Source organism: Branchiostoma lanceolatum, chromosome 3 (genome assembly GCF_035083965.1).
Source record: "Branchiostoma lanceolatum isolate klBraLanc5 chromosome 3, klBraLanc5.hap2, whole genome shotgun sequence".
In the NCBI taxonomy this organism is placed as follows: Eukaryota; Metazoa; Chordata; class Leptocardii; order Amphioxiformes; family Branchiostomatidae; genus Branchiostoma; species Branchiostoma lanceolatum.
This window is the reverse complement of record NC_089724.1, coordinates 14,477,742-14,497,604: the sequence shown is the minus strand read 5'-3', so window position 1 is coordinate 14,497,604 and position 19,863 is coordinate 14,477,742. Positions and strand designations below refer to the sequence as shown.

At 40.7% G+C, this 19,863-nt stretch overlaps 2 protein-coding genes across 5 annotated transcripts; one reads left to right on the top strand and one right to left on the bottom strand.

Annotated features, from left to right (window-relative positions):
* Positions 1–10: 10 nt before the first annotated feature.
* LOC136430487 (pre-mRNA-splicing factor SLU7-like) lies at positions 11–9,956 on the bottom strand. The gene is made up of 16 exons (XM_066421156.1): positions 9,792–9,956; positions 9,151–9,313; positions 8,374–8,454; positions 7,913–8,077; positions 7,536–7,595; positions 7,185–7,214; positions 6,699–6,833; positions 5,823–5,914; positions 5,454–5,521; positions 4,529–4,668; positions 3,836–3,892; positions 3,326–3,430; positions 2,769–2,876; positions 2,164–2,244; positions 1,639–1,740; positions 11–1,140 (listed from the first exon to the last, which is right to left on the bottom strand). Exons 1-16 carry the CDS (start codon positions 9,923–9,925, stop codon positions 958–960), a joined length of 1,704 nt encoding a protein of 567 aa, XP_066277253.1. The 5' UTR covers positions 9,926–9,956; the 3' UTR covers positions 11–957.
* Positions 9,957–10,035: 79 nt separating this feature from the next.
* LOC136430492 (protein YIF1B-like) lies at positions 10,036–19,793 on the top strand. 4 transcript variants are annotated; one of them, XM_066421165.1, is made up of 8 exons: positions 10,036–10,193; positions 12,621–12,853; positions 13,244–13,348; positions 13,666–13,744; positions 14,345–14,402; positions 16,062–16,217; positions 16,641–16,734; positions 17,382–19,793. In XM_066421165.1, exons 1-8 carry the CDS (start codon positions 10,157–10,159, stop codon positions 17,538–17,540), a joined length of 921 nt encoding a protein of 306 aa, XP_066277262.1. In that variant the 5' UTR covers positions 10,036–10,156; the 3' UTR covers positions 17,541–19,793. The 4 variants fall into 4 exon arrangements, with proteins under 4 accessions (XP_066277262.1, XP_066277264.1, XP_066277263.1 ...); XM_066421167.1 differs by having other exon boundaries at positions 10,037–10,187; XM_066421166.1 differs by having other exon boundaries at positions 10,037–10,187; positions 12,618–12,853.
* The last annotated feature ends 70 nt before the right edge of the window (positions 19,794–19,863 follow it).

The window sequence follows — 19,863 nt, the reverse complement described above, 5'->3', positions numbered from 1 at the left end:
CAATACCTGGTAGCAACCACTTATCTTTTTTTAATATCACATAATATATGGACATTATCATAAACCTGACCTATTATTAGCAAGTTAGCATAAACAGCAGACTTCACTTGATGCTTCCTCATACAATTTGATACGTATGATGATGTATATACAGGTCTTTCAATAACAATCTAATTTAGCAGGTGTTCAAAGTACATGAGTAAAAAAATGCCAAGATCAGATCTAAGTCTCCAGCTGTAGACAAAGAAACTCTTTTAAACCATACTCCTTAGTCATTTGTGTCATGAAGCAAAGAAGTAAGATTAAAAAACTTGCATACAAAGATATCTCGTTTATACATCTAACACTTATCTACATTATCATATACAATACATGTAACAAGAACGTCAAGAAGTATGGTATAGCTAGGCATGTAACTGGGCCTGTTCAGCTTTGTACTTGAACTTTGGGCTTAAATCCACCAAGATGTACAAGGCAAATCCGATTTGCAGTTTCTATTTTGACATTATGTACAGTTGAAGCTATGTACTTGGGGAGAGTTAATGACATCTGTAGTTTTTAGTTTGGTTACAGGGTGAAATTACTTGTCTAATAGTCTTTCCCCAGCATATTGTCAATGGGGTCAGTTCCATTTTGACCCTGTATACAGTTGTAGCTATAACTTGGAAAAGTCAATGATATCTGTAGTTTTTAGTTTGATTACAGGGTGAAATTACTAGTCTTGCCCAGCATATTTTTCATGGTGCTGTCTCTAATTTAATAATATGTGAGGTTGAACCTATTACTTGGGAAGAGTAGCTTTTAGTTTGATTACAGGGTGGAATTACTAGTCTTTCCATGGATATTTTTCATGTGGACGTTTCTATTTTGATATCATGTACAGTTGAAGCTACTACTTGGGTAGTTTTACGTAGTAGTGCTAGTAGTTTTTAGTTTGATGACAGGGTGGAATAACTCTTATTTTCCAAGCATATTTTTCATGGGGTCGTCGTAGTTGGCGCGTTTGATGCGGAAGGCTTCCAGCTCCTCCTCCGTGACCTCCTGATTGTCCGCGGCCAGGCTGTTGTACGGTCGCTTTCGCTCGTCCAGCTTCATGATCTCCTGGTACGTCTGGTTTCTCTCCTCCTCTGCTTTTAGGGCCTGCGGGGAAGCAAAAATAACTGTTTTAGTAGAATGCTTAACTTTCTTACAACACTTAGGTATACACAGATCAAGTTTTCAATGACCACTGTCGCCTTCTTCAAGATCAATAATGACCAATCACTTCCGAACGTAAACTAGCGAGAGTAACAAACACATGACGTGACATCAACAATTGGTCAAACATGCCAGGAAGTTTATAACACCAACTGTCTCTATTAAGTGATGGCCGGAGTGTAGAAGAAAATTTAGCATGACTACTACCAAGACAGATGAGCTTCCATGATAATTTAAGTAACTGTCTAAACCAAGGAGAAGTAATGTGTTTCCAATTACAGTCCTGAAAAATATTAGTGTCAGTAGGTAGGGATTCTCTTTTTCTTTTAGATTTCAACCAAATTGATCCAACAAATACAATTTAACAATGTAAAACTGAAATGCATCAGGACATCACACTACAGATATTGCATAAGGACAGCAATAGTCCATTGTCCTCACCTTCTTCAGTTTCTTCTCCTTGTCTTTCTGCTCTTTCTCCTCAGCCTCCTGACGCTCCTTTTTCTTCTTCTTCTTGTTTTTCTTCAGCTCTTCCTGGTGTTGCTGTGTGATGGGAACAACGTTTGAATATTCATGTAAAATATACACGTCTCAGAGCTCTGATTGGCTCCAAGACACATTGTTTCCAGTATCGACTATCTTTTATAAACAGTGAAACAGTGTTCAAACTTCCAAATGCCTGTTAAATCCCTGTTACCCTGCCAACAGAGAGGACCATGCAACTCCGAATCAATCAGTGCTCTCGTGCAAATCTACAAAAGCCAATCATTCCTCTATGAACAGGAGCCAGTCTCTTTGGCAGGGGAGCAATCAAAGGAGCGATCCAGAGCTACAATAGGATGGATACCTGGCTAGGACAGTCAATCAACATACAATTCTTACAAACCTCAAATTCCTCAAACTTGTACCATTATTGTTCAGTGTCATCTCAATGAAATCTAGCTTAAGGACCAAGACTACTCTTACCTCAAGAAGTGACTTTGGTGCCTCTTCTTCTTCCTCATCTTCATCTCCAAAGGTCCGTATTTCCATGTCTGCCTTCTCCATCTACATGGCACATGTGCAAAATATACACTTCAACAAAAGATAGCAGCTACATGTACAACAGCTGTAAAGATTATCACAAAGCCTTTACTTTAGCCTTACAGTACTAGTATATTGTATATTTCCTCACCCACATATTGTATCTATCAAATCATCAAAAACTAAAACAACACAAATCTCTTCACTTGTTCTTATATCTAACAACAATACACTAGTATTACTTAATTTGTACATTTTATTACAACAAATTGTCTGCAGACTTGGACTGTGACTCAATTCCATAGTAGGACGGAAATAGAGGTATCCATAGTAATGGTATTCAGTTACTGTGACTTGTGAAATTTTAGCGGTGTTCTAAGTCCTTGGCTGAAACAATACAGTTGTACAGTAGTAAGACGGAGGACATGTTTGTGGTGTGATGAGCTTACCTCAAACATAATATCACCATAAATATTTCAAGGTTTATATTTGAAAATGCTGCTAATCTGGACTACTGTGAATGAAAAATGAGAGAAGAAGTTCCCTACCCGTGCCACCTGCTTCCCAGCCTCCCCAGTACAATAGGACATCTTCACAAAGGAGTGACAACACCTGTAGCCCCACCTGCCTTCTCTCCAATACGAGCCCCAGATGGCCTGTACAAACAAGAGCAAACAACTCAGTCAGTCGGAGGCAGGAAGATTCTGTAGAGATAAAACTATAATGGGTATGTCATCATTAGCAAGGCTGGCAGTCTCCAACAATGTTATGTTAGTATCTACTAACACACATTAATTTCATGACTGAAACTTGACAAAACTAGAAATGTGCGGCATTTGACAAGAGGTCAAGTGTTGAGACTGACTTCCAAATTCAATAGTCTCAACCAACTTTTTTTTCTATGATGAACACAAGGCCTCGTGTTTCTCAAGTTCATTTTTGCTGACGTCATAGAATCGATAATCAATACAAATCACAAAAAGTGTAATAATCCCCAAAATGTCCAATTTTGATAAAACACATGAACACAAAAATGTCAGGGCTTGAAAAAAAACACTTTTGTTTAAAAACACACACTACATTGTAAGAATGGGGAGACACTGACTGTGTGGTTGTTGATCAGCACGTCCTCCTCATACTTGGACTTGGTCACAGCCTTCTCCTGTCCCTTCAGTACTGTTCCATGTCTGGAGTACTCCACATAGTCTTCCTACAGACAACACAACAGGCCACACTCATCAAACAGCAAACATCATACCAGTCCATGTACAGTGTCTTTACAATTTTTAATTGAAGATATAGGACAAAGATCTTGCCAATAGGAAATGTTATAAAGATCATAATGCACTTAGCAATTCTGTCACTTCAAAACATGTAAAACTAGCAGACTATTTTTCCTTATCAACAGATATAAGAGCTAGGGAGGCAACATTTGCTAGCAAATTTAACTCCCATCCCTACCCCGTGCTAAAATGGACTGTTCCCAAGCCCAAGCACTTACAGTTACAGAGAGTAAAATATAATAATTGTGTATGTATCTACCTTGTAAATCCCTTATACTAGGATGAGTTAATGCTTTCTTGTTGTCACATTGGGAAGAGGGTGTAGTACTTACAGTTTGTGCCAGGAGGAGCTGCTTGGGTGGAGCTTCTAGATGTTCCGCACCTCCATACTGTAGATAGAAAAACAATTGTCACACGGTTAAGTGTATAAAAGAGCAAAACAAAGTCAACACACTTGACAATGAGCTTAATGTGCAGCATCTAAAATTTGTTTGACTGTCAACTAAATTTATACAGCTAGTTTCCATGTTCATAGGAGTAGTAGAAGTACATGTAGTAGTATCCAGTATTTGATTATACTACGTGGGGGTCCCTGACACAGGGGTGGGCAGCAGTCTTCACACCATGTTTCCAGGCAGCTCTGTCCACTGGGTCTAAGCTGGTGAGTCCGCACACTTTGATGTCCTTCTTGACACACGCCATCCAAGATCATGCCCATGTGCAATTACATAACATGTGCACTTCACCGATCCCCTTCCACTACAATCATTATGGTTATATCATATTACATAACCTACTGTAATTCCTGTTTGTGTCACTGTAACTTTAAGTTCACTGTTTTCAGGGTCACCTCTGTACCATGAATTTATCATCACCGTGAAAACAAACTGTTGTTATCATCTATGATTCCTTCACACATCTGTAGATCTCTTGCCACCATCGTGAAGTTAAAAGTTCAGTTAAAATCTCAATTTTCCTTACACCGTGAAGTTTTGCTACCATGAAGATAAAGTGAATTACAGTACCCTCTCCAGGATGCTGCCCTTCTGGTTCTGTTTGTAGTCGTCCTTCTTGACCTTGAACTCCTTGTGCAGCAGCTCCAGCTTGGTGGGGTCGGCCTGAAGGTGCACGTCCGTGCCTTTACCCGACGCCTCCCACGCAAACACTGCACATCAGGACATGCAACAATCACGGTCAGAACTTAATGTGGTATGCGTGTTAATGCTTCGGTCACATTTCCAAAGTGGGGCCCAGTTGGGCAGCTTGTGGGAACGAAAAACATTATACAACACACAACAAAGGACACAAAATGTTAGAATAATTACTCCTAACCATATATTGTGTATTTTCCCGGATTAGGAATGGGACCGTGGCATAAACATGGCTGCCTGCAGTTTTGAATATTTTTCTGACTCCCTCCCACTCATTGTTTGGGAGCCCATGTTAATTTTCATTGTTAAGTCTTGTTCAGATTTTTGACTGTTCCAACAAGTAAAATTTCGTCCCTTGACAAAGACAAGACCAGAAGACAGCCCTGATATATAAAGGCACATGGAAGTATGGCTGCACAACTCACAATTAGATCAGGTAAAAGCACAGGAACAGGTTCACACCTATACCTGTAGCTGAACCATTTGACAAAGTAAGCCGTGATCTTCACTGATGATAGAAACAAAACTGATGATAGAAACATTTACTTGGACTTAAGGTATCTCATACAAAGAACCAATGTTTGTTCAAGGCTCTAAAAATCAAAGAAGGTGCTGATGTCTATGCCCAGACAATGTTTTTGTCTTTTCCCAGGGCTGAATTCTACTCTTTGTGGAAGGAAATGCAATTTAGACACTCTGTACCACTTTTTGTTACATACATTCAGAAAGAGCAATGGGGAAGTACATAGCAGACAAAAAAGAAACTATATAAAAGAGGGATATCAGAAGTTCTACTTACACTGCTCCTGGGCCATCTTAACAGTGTCTCCTGTCTGACGAACAAAGTTGTCTCCAGCATATGATACCCTGGGTCATGGACAGAAAACAGTTGTTAACTACGTAATATATAAAACGTAATATAAACCTTAATATGTTGTTAAATGATTTTCATCTTTTAACATCTTTAGAAAAATTCAACATTGAAGGGGTAGAAGATAGCATACAATACCCTGTGTCACAGATAGAAAACAGTTGTTAGCTACGTAATATAAACCTTAAATTGATTTGCAAATATCAAGGTAAATGACATATCGAAAAGTACATGCACCAAGACACGTGCATAGAGAAACTCAACATTGCAGGGGTAAAACTTAAAGACAGTACTCACTCTTCAAGATGTTTGTTCATGTACGGGTTCTCTCTCATGGAGCGAGTTTTGGGGTCATAGTACGCTGAGTTGGGGTCAAGGTTCAGCAGATACTGGAAAACACATATTAGATAAGTTAGACATTTGAAATACTGTAAATATTGAAATCCTTGCCAGTTATATTTTTGTAATTCCATGGGGACCTATCAAATGCAAAATAATGACAATGCAAACGGGCATTTCCATTGTATTACTGCTGCACTACAAAATTGCTTCAACCACAAACTAAAGACACCGTGGAAACCTCCTTTCCCCACCTACTAGTACCTTGAAATTAAGTCCCAGTGAATAACTTTTGTTAAATGAAGTCTTGCTTATCTCAGCGACGTAAAATTCTGGCATGTATCTTTCTTGTGGTTTGTGGTTATAGGTAGTTTTTTTAACAACTATACTGCTGGCAAGTAACTCAAATTAAAAGGCAGATTTGCAGGAACTTCCAAGCTGTATGTATCAGTTGGACTGAATGGCTGTAGTGTGTTCAATTGTAACAGTTGGATTTGAACAGCCAGGAAAAGACAAATGACCCACTACCATTCATTCATTCATTCGTTATTGAAAAAGTACTTTGACTCAATATGATTCACCCACCACTGGGCATACAAGGCAAAGCAATCACACAATGCTATTTCAGTGCATAAAATGCCAATGAGACCGACAAAAAGAAATATTGTACTCCGAGCAAACAGAGGTCCCACATATATGTATGACACAAATGAATCAGAGATGGCAGACTTCAATCCTTTCACTAAGAAACGCACACGCACACACACACATACAGACAGACACACACATACACACTCACACACACACTCCCATCAGGGTGAAGAAATATCATACCTTTGCCGTGTCCTCTCTGATACGCAGGTTCCTCACAGTGATTCTTCTCTTGGAGTCAAACTTCTGTCCCGCCATGTCGATGTTGTCTGCATACTTGTCTTCATCATCCTCTTCATCACTATCTCCCTCTCTTCTCTGGAAGAAGTACATTTTTTGTAAATATACCATAGATGTACATTCCCACAAATTCTAACCTTTTCCTGTTGTGATACCCTTTTGGCACCATATTTGCATTGGTTACAGGGTTAGGCAACAAAAAATTCTTGATGTTTTATTTTGTTGTGTTGCGAGCTTGTTGTAATGCAACATTGACTTATCAAATTACCAAGAACATAAGCATGTAAATATTTGCCAAAAACAGAGTGTAGACATTATATTACATGTGCATTTATGTGTCCATGTACCTATACACATTTGTGTGACATATTCACAATGGCTGACTATTACTCATAGTAAAGATGGTGGGCACAAGGAGGTATGTCTCACCATGCTGTCTTCCTCAAGATCTTCATCTCTCTGAAAGGTAAGAAAGATTCAAGAATCAAACTTGCCATATGCTTGCATTTTTCACATCAACCATAGAATTGACTTTATTTAGGAATAACCTTTCAAGGAATGATGAATGTGAGGTCTATCTCCCCACTCTGTCACAGTAAAATCTTAAGACTGATGAGAAAGTAGACTCCTTGTCATAATTGCCAAGAGCTAGAGAAGAGACATGTTATTTCTCACAAATATGGATACCGGTAATCTTATACAGTTGTTCATTATGTGTTGCTGGTTTCCTACTGGAGTTTCCACCCTCCAGCAACATGACTGAGAACATTGGTATGTTACCCTGATCTTCCCAGCTAGCAGGTCCTCGGTCATCTTCTGCTCTTTCAGCTGTCGTTTGGCCTGGAATAAAACACAAGGGTTCAAATATCACACTTATGCATCAATGCATACACGTTAAATTACTTAATATTTATCATGTGGGAGCTCGACCAAAGCAAAAGTAAGTAAGTTATCATGTGCATCAAGTCATACCAATTGTGCTCTCAGAGATTCATGTATCAGTCAAATGAAATTTCTTCACACCGCACTTTCAAGCGGCTCTGTCCAGGAGGTCCACACTGGCAAGGCCGCACACAAAAATACTATCTATACTCTCAGATGATTCGGACAGCTACATTGTACCATTTACCAAGACACAACAGAAGGGAAATCATTACCATTTCTACTTTAGAGTACTCATCGATCACAGCCTGGTACTCCTGGGGGTTGAAGCCGTTCCATCGGTCTCGCTTCCCGTCGTAGTCAAAGGCCAGGTCCTGCTGCATGTGCTCGTCGGGCGCAATCTTGTCGCCCGTGAACTTCGCACCGACCTTTCGCGGTCTCTGCGGGATGCAGACATGTGCAACACAACAAGAATCACAGCTGGTCATCAAAGTTAGGCCACACTGACCTGCTAATGGATGACATCCGCACGTGCATCAAAATGAACAGCTATATGCCACATCCATATAATCAAGTCAATATACTGTATAGCCTTATTGAAAATCAAAAACAGCTTTACAGCACTGAAAAGATATACATCATATAATAATACATTTTTTTTAAACTGTAATACTTTAAAAAATTTCTTTTCTGACAACTTCTACCAGTCAGTGTCACAGTGTGTCATTTTTCTTACCTCAAAACAGTCTTTCTTCTTGTGTGTCATTGAGCCACAGTTCCCACAGGCTCCTTTACGGAACTTTGTAGCAACAGGCCCCTGAATATGGAACAAAGTATGGTCACATGTACATACGTCATGCTACATGATGTACATATACACTACATCTGTTCGCATTCTGACTACAATTCCCATTAACACTACAGGTATGCTAAACAAACACATTCACTCCCATGATCTTAATATTTTTGCATCAATCAATGTGTCATTGCCAGTACTCATGTCACTGTACTACCTGTAGAACATATTCACATGAGTCATGTGAATATGTTCTACAGGTAGTACAGTGGTTTGGGTACATAAATGTTCCATCTACATGATACAGTAGAACCCAGAAGAACACTGCAATGTACAACAGGAGGATTAAAAATGCTAACAGGCTGAAGATGTTTTAAAACATTAGCCATTTCACAACTTGAACTGCACATGTGCAAGGCCAAAGGTGAAGGCCCCTAACTTGTAAACAGTTTAGACCACCCTTGATGTTTCAGGTGCCTTCAATGCATTACACTCCACATGCACAGTTAAAACTGCAAACCAGTTTATCATAAACTATGTTTATTTGTTCCTTACTCATGGTTAAATGGTTTGATTATCATCTTCTGCACATATTTTTGATTTATGTATCAATTGCCGCCCTATGGTTCCCCTTGGAACTCAACAATTCTGTTGAAGAGGCTACCTGGATGTCTTTAAGATACACTGTACATGTAAATAAATAAAACTGTTCCGTACTGTTTTGACTCCTCGTTTGAACCATTTGTCCGGGTCGCTGAAGGACAGCTGTTTCTCCGGCTGCGGCCGCTGATGTTTGAGCGTGGGGAGTTTCTCCCCGTCCCTGCCGTAGTAGTACCAGGGTGCCGAGGCGATGTACTGTGGGATGTGGGGGTTGATGTCCCTGACAAGGACAAAACATGCTATTTTAAACCATGTATATGCATAGCTTTTATGTACTTAGAAAATTGTTATACTTAATAGCTTGTTGTGCTGTCCATGTCAAAATACCCATGTCAAAAGTCCCACTTTTCCGTTGTGTTGGGAATTACAGCACAATCATGGTACAGAATGAACTCTATCAAACACAGAGGAACTTTCAACCAAATCATTTTGTTGCAAAATTATATCATGACATAATTTTCATGCCCAAGCTGCGTTTTCTGAAGGTTTCTAAGCACAACGGCTCGCAGGAACCATGTTTGTAACTTGACATTGTTTCAAAACAATTTCTGCACTTAAGTATCATATTCGTGTTTTTTTCAACGAAGATGGGGAGAGTGAAATGAAAAGTCTCCAAAAATGATTTTGCCCCCCCCCCCCCTCCCCAGGCTTCAAATTCAAGGTGGTCAAACGCAATTTGAACGTCACTGGAAACTTACTTTCCCTCCTCATCAACCTCTGCGGGTGCTGTTCCCGCTTTTCGAGCCTCCTCTAGCTCTTTCTTCTTCTTCCAGTCCTCGCGTTTACTGATTTTCTGCTCAGACTGCTCCTCTGTCGTTTGTTCCGACGCCATGTTGACTGCGTGATGACGCAGGGAGGCGCCCTCTAGCAGGTTGAGAAAAAAATGCAGGTTGATATTTTCTGGCCTGTCAAAAGCGACGTCTTGCAGTTTAAGTTTGAACTGCAGTTGGGTTGGTGTCGCTGCCGTCGTGGCAGTTTGAAACTGAGGCTGGGAAGTGAAAGGAACGGGAAGATAGGATTCACGTTGTAAAAAGTCTACGTTTTGCACTTCTCCTTTGTGAAGATGGACATACCGAGCGGTTATGTAAGACAGCGTAAGTGTAGGTTGATCAGGACTTTCTATCCTTCACGTCTTTTGCACTGCTCGTTGTCGTTTCTGCTGTCGTGTGTGCTTGTGCTTGTGTGTGGGGAGGGGGGGGCTTGTCACTGAAAGACACCCGGTAGATTTCTAGCGGGGACTAGGAGATGAATAATTTATCAGGGCCCGCTAGCCCGGTTTATTCACTTGCAGAGTAGGCAATTGGCACTATCTGGTGGCGCGCGAGCGACAGAAGGAGTATTTCACACCCATTGTCTGCTCATTCTCATTAAAAATAATTTTTTCCAGGGCTTCCTTTCTTGGTAGATTTAAATTGTACTAGCTTCGCTTGTGGGTTAGGGTTATCATTGTCAGAATAACATTTGTGTGAAGCATTTGTTTGGGGCTTCAAATGAAGGTTATAGGGATCAAATGAATGACAGACAAACGTTTCAATGTTATCAAGACTGAAATACATACCGTTTTATTCCATAATACGGTATAGCCCGTCGCGCCATACTTTAGAGAGAGCATTTTCTGCCATGTACTCGTACACTGAAGCTTTCTTGTCTATACACAGAAATAACAATAAGAGTTAATGTAACATATACAAACTTTCATCACAATGTATAATGATACAAATGCTGGGTCTATCGGCTTTCGTAGCCCTCTTTTAAAGGACGTCTCACACACGGACTCAGGCCGGACCCGTTGTTTGGTGACTTTGTCGGAAAATGAGTTCAATGTCTTCTCTCCTCGGAAGTCGGTGATTTGGGGCCTCGCAGTGCGCCACGAAACCTTCATTCAGAACCAGTTTGGACTTGATTTCTCTCCATTTTTGTGCCCGTCCCGTCTTCGATCGCTTCGTCTTGGTGGGAAATGTCTAGCCTCTACCAGGCTCCGCGGGATGGCTGGAAAAATAGTAGAAAGTGGCCTAACATAGTGAATAGTGTGCCAAGGGAGTTAGCTACGAAGAGAGGGTCCAATCTGCCATCCACGGAAATGGAACCTTACTGTATAGCGGACCTACCCTGTATAGCGAAGTACCGCGGCTGATTTCTACTTTTTGTCCCAACGATAGGACGGAGCCTGGTAGAGGCTAGGAAATGTCGGGTCCACTTCACAAATCTCAGCGTCGTCAGGATTTGTTCCTTCTCGGATCGACCGCTCCATTAGCGCGAGTGCAGCGCCATTGAAGGTGTAAAACTTCATCTTCACAGTTTCTTCACGTTTGGATTATCAACGTTAATCTTTCGAAAGGATACTAGTTTTGTAGCGAGGACTTTAAAACTCCCGGTGCAAAACTAATGATCGTGCGCTTGGCTTGGATATCTGAAATTTACATGAAACTAGGGGTGCGAATAGTCCGCGAGAAGCCAGTTATTGGCTACTTGACGGTGACAGTCAGTGACCTGTCTGCAGCCATCTGATTGGTTCCCGCTCGTCCCCGCTAGAAATCTACCGGGTGTGAAATAGTGTAGACGGAGGGGGGGCGCTTGGAGATGACGTTTTTGATATTTTTGTACATATTGATGCAACTGTCATAACAGAAATACAGCTAACTTGAAACAGATGATTGTTATGAAGAATTGCCTTGTGATTCGGCAAGTTTTGAGCGCATGATGCAAGCAGGTAATGTGATTGTTAACATCATATTTTCATAGTTTTTTTAATCTTTCTTTTCTTAGCTTGTGTAACGTTACATGTAAAAAAAAGTTAAGATCATATATGTAGCAGATGTGCATGAATAACTACACCATATGTTGAACTTCGTACCACCCTACTGTTTTGTCTAATACCCAGACATAATATACTAGTATTATAGTTCTTGCCATACACCCACCCCGACCTACCCCTGCCCAAACTATTTTAAGGATGATTGATGCCACGTCCTACACCGTCCAGTACTTCGTGGAAGTGTTGTCTCTATTTATGGTCTTTTTTCTTTTTCCAACTTGACATACATTTTTACTACATTTCTGTACAGATATGATATGATTGATACAAACAGAACTATCTATAACATGTTTAACATATAGAATTTAAGGGACCGATACGGGGCGATCACATATCAACATTCATTAGTTGACATGTCAAGTTTACACTATTATATAACATACTTCACATATGTATAGTGCTATTTCGTCCAGATATAACAAATATGCACCCTTTTCTGTAAAGAATTATCAGATGTTTTATTTCTACAAAATGCGTACTACAAATAAGAAATGAAGCGTAATCAGTGCTTTTTGCATAAAGCATTATTGGCGCTTGAATTGCAGCCTGCTGAAATTTTGCATATTCATAATTTGCATAGCTGCTGCCTTCATAAATTTATGGTTAAGTTTAAACCATAGATTTACTCTCAGCATTTGCATACGTCACATAAGCTCAGGCATTGGTATGATAACAGTTCTCTGAGAACGGTTAACGTTTCCTGTTCCAGCAGCGGAGCAGAGACGGCGCCAGCCCAAACCGGACTACGGCGGCGGTCCCACCCCGCTGTTCGATGACACCAGTTCTCCCGGCGACCCCGCGACCTTCCAGAACCAGCAGCAGGGCCAGGGGCAGTTCTACGGCGGGATGGCCGGACAGCAGATTCTGTCGGACCCCATGGCGAACATGGCCATGCAGTACGGGAGTTCCCTCGCCACACAGGGGAAGGATGTCATGGAGAAACATGTAAGGAGTAATCTCCAAGTAGATGTATGGTCTGTTTTAGTGCTGTACAGGTTTCAGGGCTCTCCCCCGAAATTTTGAGGAGGGTACGCAGCTCGGCAATGAAAGGGGAGTGGTCCAGAGATCAAGAGGGGGGGGGGGGGGAAGCTGCTGCATTCTGCCTTTATAAATGACATTTGGAAGCCTTCTCCTGCAACTTAAGCTGTAACTGTTACAAACTAATGAGACAGGTAATGAAGCCCAATTACGTAGATACAATAAAATAAATCAATGGACAAAGCAATATTGTGTCCAACACACACCATATTGACGTGTGTACATGACATTGCCAACCAGAGATTTTTATACTTTCCATGTCTCTCAGACATGAACTGAAGCTACTTGTGTTTACAGATTGACAGGTTCATCTCCATATCCAAGTTGAAGTACTACTTTGCCGTGGACACCACGTACGTCGGAAAGAAACTGATGCTCCTGCTGTTTCCCTACATGCACTCTGTGAGTTGGCTGAATTTAGTAAAGTATCATCAACATGATTTGAAAATGAAGCATCGATAGATGCCTCACGTGTATGTGATAAATCTGCAATCTATGTTCTACATCCAGTTACTAGTAGTGATTTACCATTAAGACTGTTTTATCTTTCCGTGACATTGCTTGTAATTTGTATGAATAATCTTTTTTTTAAATTCATGTTGTGGGAAGCCAGTGTTTTAAACTAAACCATACGTTGTTGTCAGCCTGTTATTTCAGATAGATTTCTGCACATTTGTACAAACAATGGAAACCATGTACTCATGATTTTTCCCCTGCAGAACTGGTCCATAAGATACAACAAGGAGGAGCCTGTAGCACCTCGGTACGAGATCAACGCTCCAGACCTGTACATACCAGGTCAGGTCATCCCCAGTTTGTATTAGCCTATTCTAGCTCTGGTTTACTCCAGCAACCGCCTCCACTCAGAACAGTCTGGCCCCCGTCCACATTCAAATGTTTGGTCCTTACGTCCCATCATTTTGGGAATCAAATATTTCTCAGAAGCAGTGTGCCTATTCGAACCCTGTTACCATGCTGTAACATGGGCCAGGTGACTCAGAGCCAATAAGAACTCTCGCCTATATTCTAGGCGAGCATTCAAATGCCAAAACTCATCATCCAGTCATAGTTTTTTTTGCAGGCAGGAGCTAGAATAGAATGGGTACCAGGCTAGTGAAAGTTCCTTCAAGCTTTTTTGTGCTTTTGTATTAGTCAATCTTCTACAACAGTACAACTACTACAAGTAAATTTCCATGACAGTTCTAGTAGTTTTAAAAAGCATACAGTAAATATGATACTAAGATACTATGAGATTAAATGTCTACTTTTGAAAATAACTTGATAATACTGTATTGTGCTGTTGTGTAATTGATCTTCATGCATACCTGTAAATAGTTATTGTGATTAAACTTTTAGCTGTGTTTGTATGTTGACCTGTATCTTGTTCCTCCCTTCCAGTCATGGCATTTGTGACTTACATTCTGGTTGCTGGTTACTGCCTTGGAACACAAAACAGGTTTGTTTCTACAAAGCAATAACATGTTGCTTATACCAATGATAGCATAGATGTAGTTAGTGTCATCTGATATTAATGTAAGGGCCATGATAACTCATGATGATATGAGGAGTGGGTAATCAGGCACATATGATGACGGTCGCCGCATCATATGACGGAATTGTCACATGAGAACTGGGCGAGATCCCGCGAGAGCACACGAGAGCAGCAAGAGTAACTGTATCCGGGCCTCAGAGCTTGACATTAATAGCGACATCCGCCGTCCCTACGGCTGGGCTCGCCTCCCGCTCAATGTTCCGTCGAAAATGTTCCCCTCTCGAGTCCTCACGAAGCATTTCAACCTACCGTGCGGTGCTCCCCAACTACCGAGGCACACATATCCGCCAAGAAACTTGCGGGTTGCCGTCCCCGTTGGGCCCGACGTGCACTCAGACAGCAGGGCCGCGGTGTGCAAGTACAGCAGCGTGCATGGGCCGCCAGTAACGTTGCCCACCTGGATTCGCAGTTCTAAGCGAGAGGCTCCACGCGACCCTGAGTCTCTACACTGTCCGTAATCCTTGGCGACGTCCTGCAGCGAGTTTTCTTCACCAGCCTGGGACCGCGCACCCGTTCCTGCCTGCTCCTGAGTTTGTGCTCCAACGTCCACACAGAGAGTCTACAGACCGGAACGACAGCCCCCCTCCCCCTCCCCATTTCCCGCCGGTGACGCCGGGTCTCGCGAGAGAGGCTCCGCGAGATGCCCGAGACTTTGGCAGCCATGTTTCTTCTCGTGAACTACGTAAACAACTTCTCCAAGAGCAGTCCTTCCTCAGCGCCTGCCTTTCTCCCTCCCCACCCGTACCTACACGGACTCGAGGCTGCGATGTGCATCTACAGCAGCTAGCACAAGGCTACCAGTACACCCACTCCACGTCGACGCGAAGTTTACTTCCGGCCCGACTCGGAGTTCGCGGCGCGCGGCAGCGCCCTGCGGCGAGATTGTCTCCAGCCTGGGATCGCCGAACCGCAACTACCTTTGACATCTGTGATGCTAGAACTGTACCATCACTTGCGAACTGATTAAAATGATGTCAAGTGCCAAGTCAGACTCTGTCTCTTCGAGTGAGAACAATTAAGGAGTTTTTTTACCTCCTCTGGCTTTTATCTATCAACTTACATGTAATCTTGAACTCCCACTGTTTTCATTCGGAAACATTTTGCTGACTATGCCTGAAACTGATAGAATAGCCCTAGATAACACATCAGAAAACTGTGTCTGAGATTTTTATGAAAATAGTAAAATGATTTTCACTCTAGTAGTGTACATACATAGAAAAGCTGCTGGGTCTTCGTGATCTGCCACCAATCTCTGTGTGAAAGCACAGGACATTGTATCACTGTGTGACTCTGCCCCCCTCCCCCTTCATGAAGTCAGGTTGGTTCAGGGCTGTCTGCAGGACCCATCCCTCTGTCCTGGGGCAGAAATTTACTTGTTGGAAGGGACAAAAATTTCACTCAAAAAAACTTCATGACATAGAATTAATGAAAATGTATTTTCATAAGCTTATTTTGACAGGCTCAGTAATGAACGTTAACAACAAAGGCTCCCAAACAATGAGTGGGAGGGGAAGAAATTAAAAGTTTGAGACAGCTGGTCTAACCCCAAATGTTTGCTGCCAGTTTTTCCCCCGAGCTGCTGGGAATGCAGGCCAGTTCTGCGCTGGTGTGGCTCATCCTGGAGATCGTGGTCATCACAATGGCGATGTACATCATGAGCGTGGTCACCGATATCAAGACATTCGATCTGCTGGCCTTCTGTGGATATAAATACGTAGGGTATGTATGGTTGTTCTGTGGATATAAATATTTAGGGTACGTATGGCTGTTCTGTGGATATAAATACATAGGGTACGTATGGCTCGTCTGTGGATACAAATACGTAGGGTATGTATGGCTGTTGTGTGGATATAAACACTGCAAGTCGGGAAATATTCGTGGTGGCTTCATGTTCTCAGTTTTCGCTATCAAGTTGATATACTGTAGATTATGTAATATTCGTGGAAATTTATGCTCAAGGTTTTACATACAGTGTAAAGTGTGAAATATACACCCAATATTTTGAGTGTATACTACCCAAGTTTTGTACAATAAGTTATAATTGAATGGTTTTACAGTCTTAAAGCTTCAGTAACTACTCAGAAATGTTCAATTATGATCATTTAGATTTATTAAAAGTAGTTTGTTTGATTGTTTTTCCAGGATGATTGGTGTTTTGCTAGGAGGGATGTTGTTTGGTTCCATGGGTTACTACCTTGCCCTGGCATGGTGCAGCGCTAGTATGTTCTTCTTTTTGGTAAGTATTTAAGTTTGCATCCAACTTTGTTTACTTAAAAGACATACAAATCTTATAAAATCCATACCAATTTTAGTTACAACATACAAATTTGGTATGGAAAACCTTTCAGCTACTGCCTGGGTCACGCCACAGTGATGGTTTGGCCAATGAAAAGCAGCTATTTTACATAATAATTCTTCCAAAAATTTGTCAACTTTCTCATGCCAGGTTGTATGTTTTTCCAGTTTGTAGAATCTTCTATACCAATTTGAACGTCTGAAGTGAAATTTGTATGAATTTCATCAAATTTGTATTAATGCTTATGCAACCATTTTACAGTTTCATTCTGGTTATATATATATCATGACTAGTCAGCATTTGGTCAGAGAATGGTCAGTGATTGGTCAGAAACTGGACAGAAATTTGTGAGAAACCATGTTCTACAAATGTATTGTGTCACACCCATAGTTGAGATTGTTATGGTAGTTTTTCATCGGATTTGTCCACTTTCTCATGCCAGTTTGTATGTTTTACAGAAAAGTTTGTATGATTTTCTATACCAATTCTTTTTTTTTTAAGTAGAAATTCAAGAAATTGCTTGAATACTTCTAAACTAAATGCAATCCTGTTACATCTTCTAAACATTTTTGGCCTCACACCCATAGTTACGAACGCTGCGGTTGGTCATCCTGCCTGATGCGTCACACGACATGGTAAGCAGCGGCGGGAACAAGGGGAGGACGTACCTCGTGCTGGCAATTGCCGTGCTCCAACCGCTCTTCATGTGTTGGCTGACCAGGCATCTCATCCCCAGTCAAAACTGAACGCAAAACTCTTTCTGATTTTAGAATGAAAGCTCACCTGTTTTGGTAGAAAACATACTGCAAATTTCCGAAACTCTTACTAGACCAAACAGAAAGAAAAAAAAAACGCCCACCATGGATATTGTCCGACCAAAAAATCAATCAAAGATTTATTCAGAGTGAGGTTTTTTTCTTCTTTTTGTTGGATATCAAAGAGCTTTTCAAGATTTGCATTTTTTCTGATCCTATTCACACCACGGTTCTTCCTTTCCAAAACTTAGACTGCCAGGCTCAACAAGAAACCAGAGGTAGTGTGTTAGAGAATAAAACTGTAATATATTTCACGGTAGATTCGATACTCCTTGTTACTTTCTGCTACATGTCAAAACTGCTTGGTCTCAATACGTCCAAAATCACCAGTGATTTTGTACAAAGCCTGTCTCCAAAATGTGCAAAGCTAGCATCGTTGAATCTTGCCCAGAAGCTTTGTTATGTATCTGATATGATTTGACCATACATTTGAAATTGAAGGGAAAGGGGCGCAGTCGTTGGGAGTTGGAAGGGTCCAAATTTTCTTGTGAGTGTGGCAAAGTGTACAATATATTGTAGAAAGATGTAGTGTAAAAAGATATACTCAGTATCTACATTTATGGTAAGAGCGGCTAATCAATATGTTTTGATGTGCCAGTAAAACAGACTTTACTTCTACACTCCAAAAGTCATAAAAACATCAAGTAGAAAGACATACACTTAGAATTTACTTTGAATTCCAAAGTGTAGTTGAGGTGACAGAGAAAAAAAATTCAACTATATCTGGTCACTCAGAATCAGTGCTAAAGACAAAGTAATGCCCATTTGTTGTAAGTTATGCATGTTTGTAATGTTTGTATGATTTTGCAACAGTTACTACACTGTCTAGTTTGTGGACAACCAAATTGTCACAGTAACAAAACAACTGGACTGGAGACTAGAACTGTTTTGGTCTGAATGTTTTACCATGAAAAAAAAACATTGCCTTGGCAATGCTTCGTGTTCAGATCACAGACACAGTATGTTTCATGTTTAGTATATTTGCTTGTTTAAGTACAAAAGCAGACGAAATGTTTCAAACCTTTTTTTGTACTTAACATATTGTCAGGATACTGTTATAAAACAAAAGGTATTTTCTTTATTGTTATAGTTTCACCACCTAACAAACTTTCATACATTGTATATGTGTATGTAAAAATCTCCAGCTAAAGAGTCCTAGAAAAATGCACAACAGAATCAAATATGACATATTTCATATGCACATTGTATTTTTGGATGAGAAGCTATGAAGTCCACTTTGTCATTCAGAAAAGTTTCTTATTGATTATGATACGGATAGTAAGTGCAGAATATAAGTTCATGATGTGGTCATTGTCAAAAAAATTGGTATGTGAGTTGAGTATAAGTATGAAGGAAGGAAGGAGGCTTGCCTCTCAGCAAAGGTCAAATTACACAGGGCCTCGTGAAATATTTTAACCATGGGGTTATGTACCATCTGTATTGCCATTTTGGTGTGTGCACATGTTAGAGATGGGGGCAAGGCACTTCAATGGGAAAACAATGGTAGATGTATGTTATTATTTATTGCTGTAATAGATTATTGTCGTGCCCAATCTTTCATTTCAGTGGCAATTCTATGCCAAACAGCATGTGTCATATGATGGCTGATATACAAGAAAAACAATATCAGTTTAACACCACCACCCTCATTTCTATTTTGTGCATCTCTCTTGACACCCTCACCCATAGCTCTAGTTTGTCCTAGCCATCTTGTCCCTTTTGTTTCTTAGCACAGCACTAGCATACATGTAAGATAGAAAGTTCATAAATGTGTGCCATTGGTGCCTGAAGCAAGCATGAACGTAAGATAGTATTTAACATTGGTATCAAGCACATGACATTGTACATGTGTAACTTCACCATATACCATAAAAGACCATTTGACTCCATGCCACTACGATATATGTGAAAACATGCATAGTGGGCATCCATCCATGAAGCAAAGCTGTGAATGGTTACTGGTATTTTTTTAAAGTAGCCAATAATTGAGCAAGTGCAAGCTTGGTACATAAAGAAATGGGGTAGGTTTGTCCATGACATCATTTATGCCATGGCTACAATTTCTACTGAAAGTGATATGTGTCCAGTTCAGTGCAGATTTAGAGTAAGTGGGGGTTGATACGTTGATGAAGGTTATGTCAGTATGTGTCTTGTTTTTGTTAATAAATTTTACTAAGAAAAACATGTCAAGTTTGCCTCCAGTTTATTACTTCTAATTGCTGAATGTACACATGTAGCTTCAGTAGACTATTTT

What these genes read in the sequence shown, in the direction of transcription:
- LOC136430487 (XM_066421156.1), bottom strand. Translation starts at nt 9,925, where the DNA reads ATGGCGTCGGAACAAACGACAGAGGAGCAGTCTGAGCAGAAAATCAGT. An exon ending in AGTACTCTAAAGTAGAAATG is followed by an intron (nt 7,596 to 7,912) that starts GTAATGATTTCC and finishes GTTTTATTCCAG; the next exon opens with GCCAAACGACAGCTGAAAGA. An exon ending in CACCAAAGTCACTTCTTGAG is followed by an intron (nt 1,741 to 2,163) that starts GTAAGAGTAGTC and finishes CCCATCACACAG; the next exon opens with CAACACCAGGAAGAGCTGAA.
- LOC136430492 (XM_066421164.1), top strand. Translation starts at nt 10,157, where the DNA reads ATGGACATACCGAGCGGTTATGTAAGACAGCGTAAGT. An exon ending in TGTTTCCCTACATGCACTCT is followed by an intron (nt 13,349 to 13,665) that starts GTGAGTTGGCTG and finishes TTTCCCCTGCAG; the next exon opens with AACTGGTCCATAAGATACAA. An exon ending in TGTGGATATAAATACGTAGG is followed by an intron (nt 16,218 to 16,640) that starts GTATGTATGGTT and finishes TTGTTTTTCCAG; the next exon opens with GATGATTGGTGTTTTGCTAG.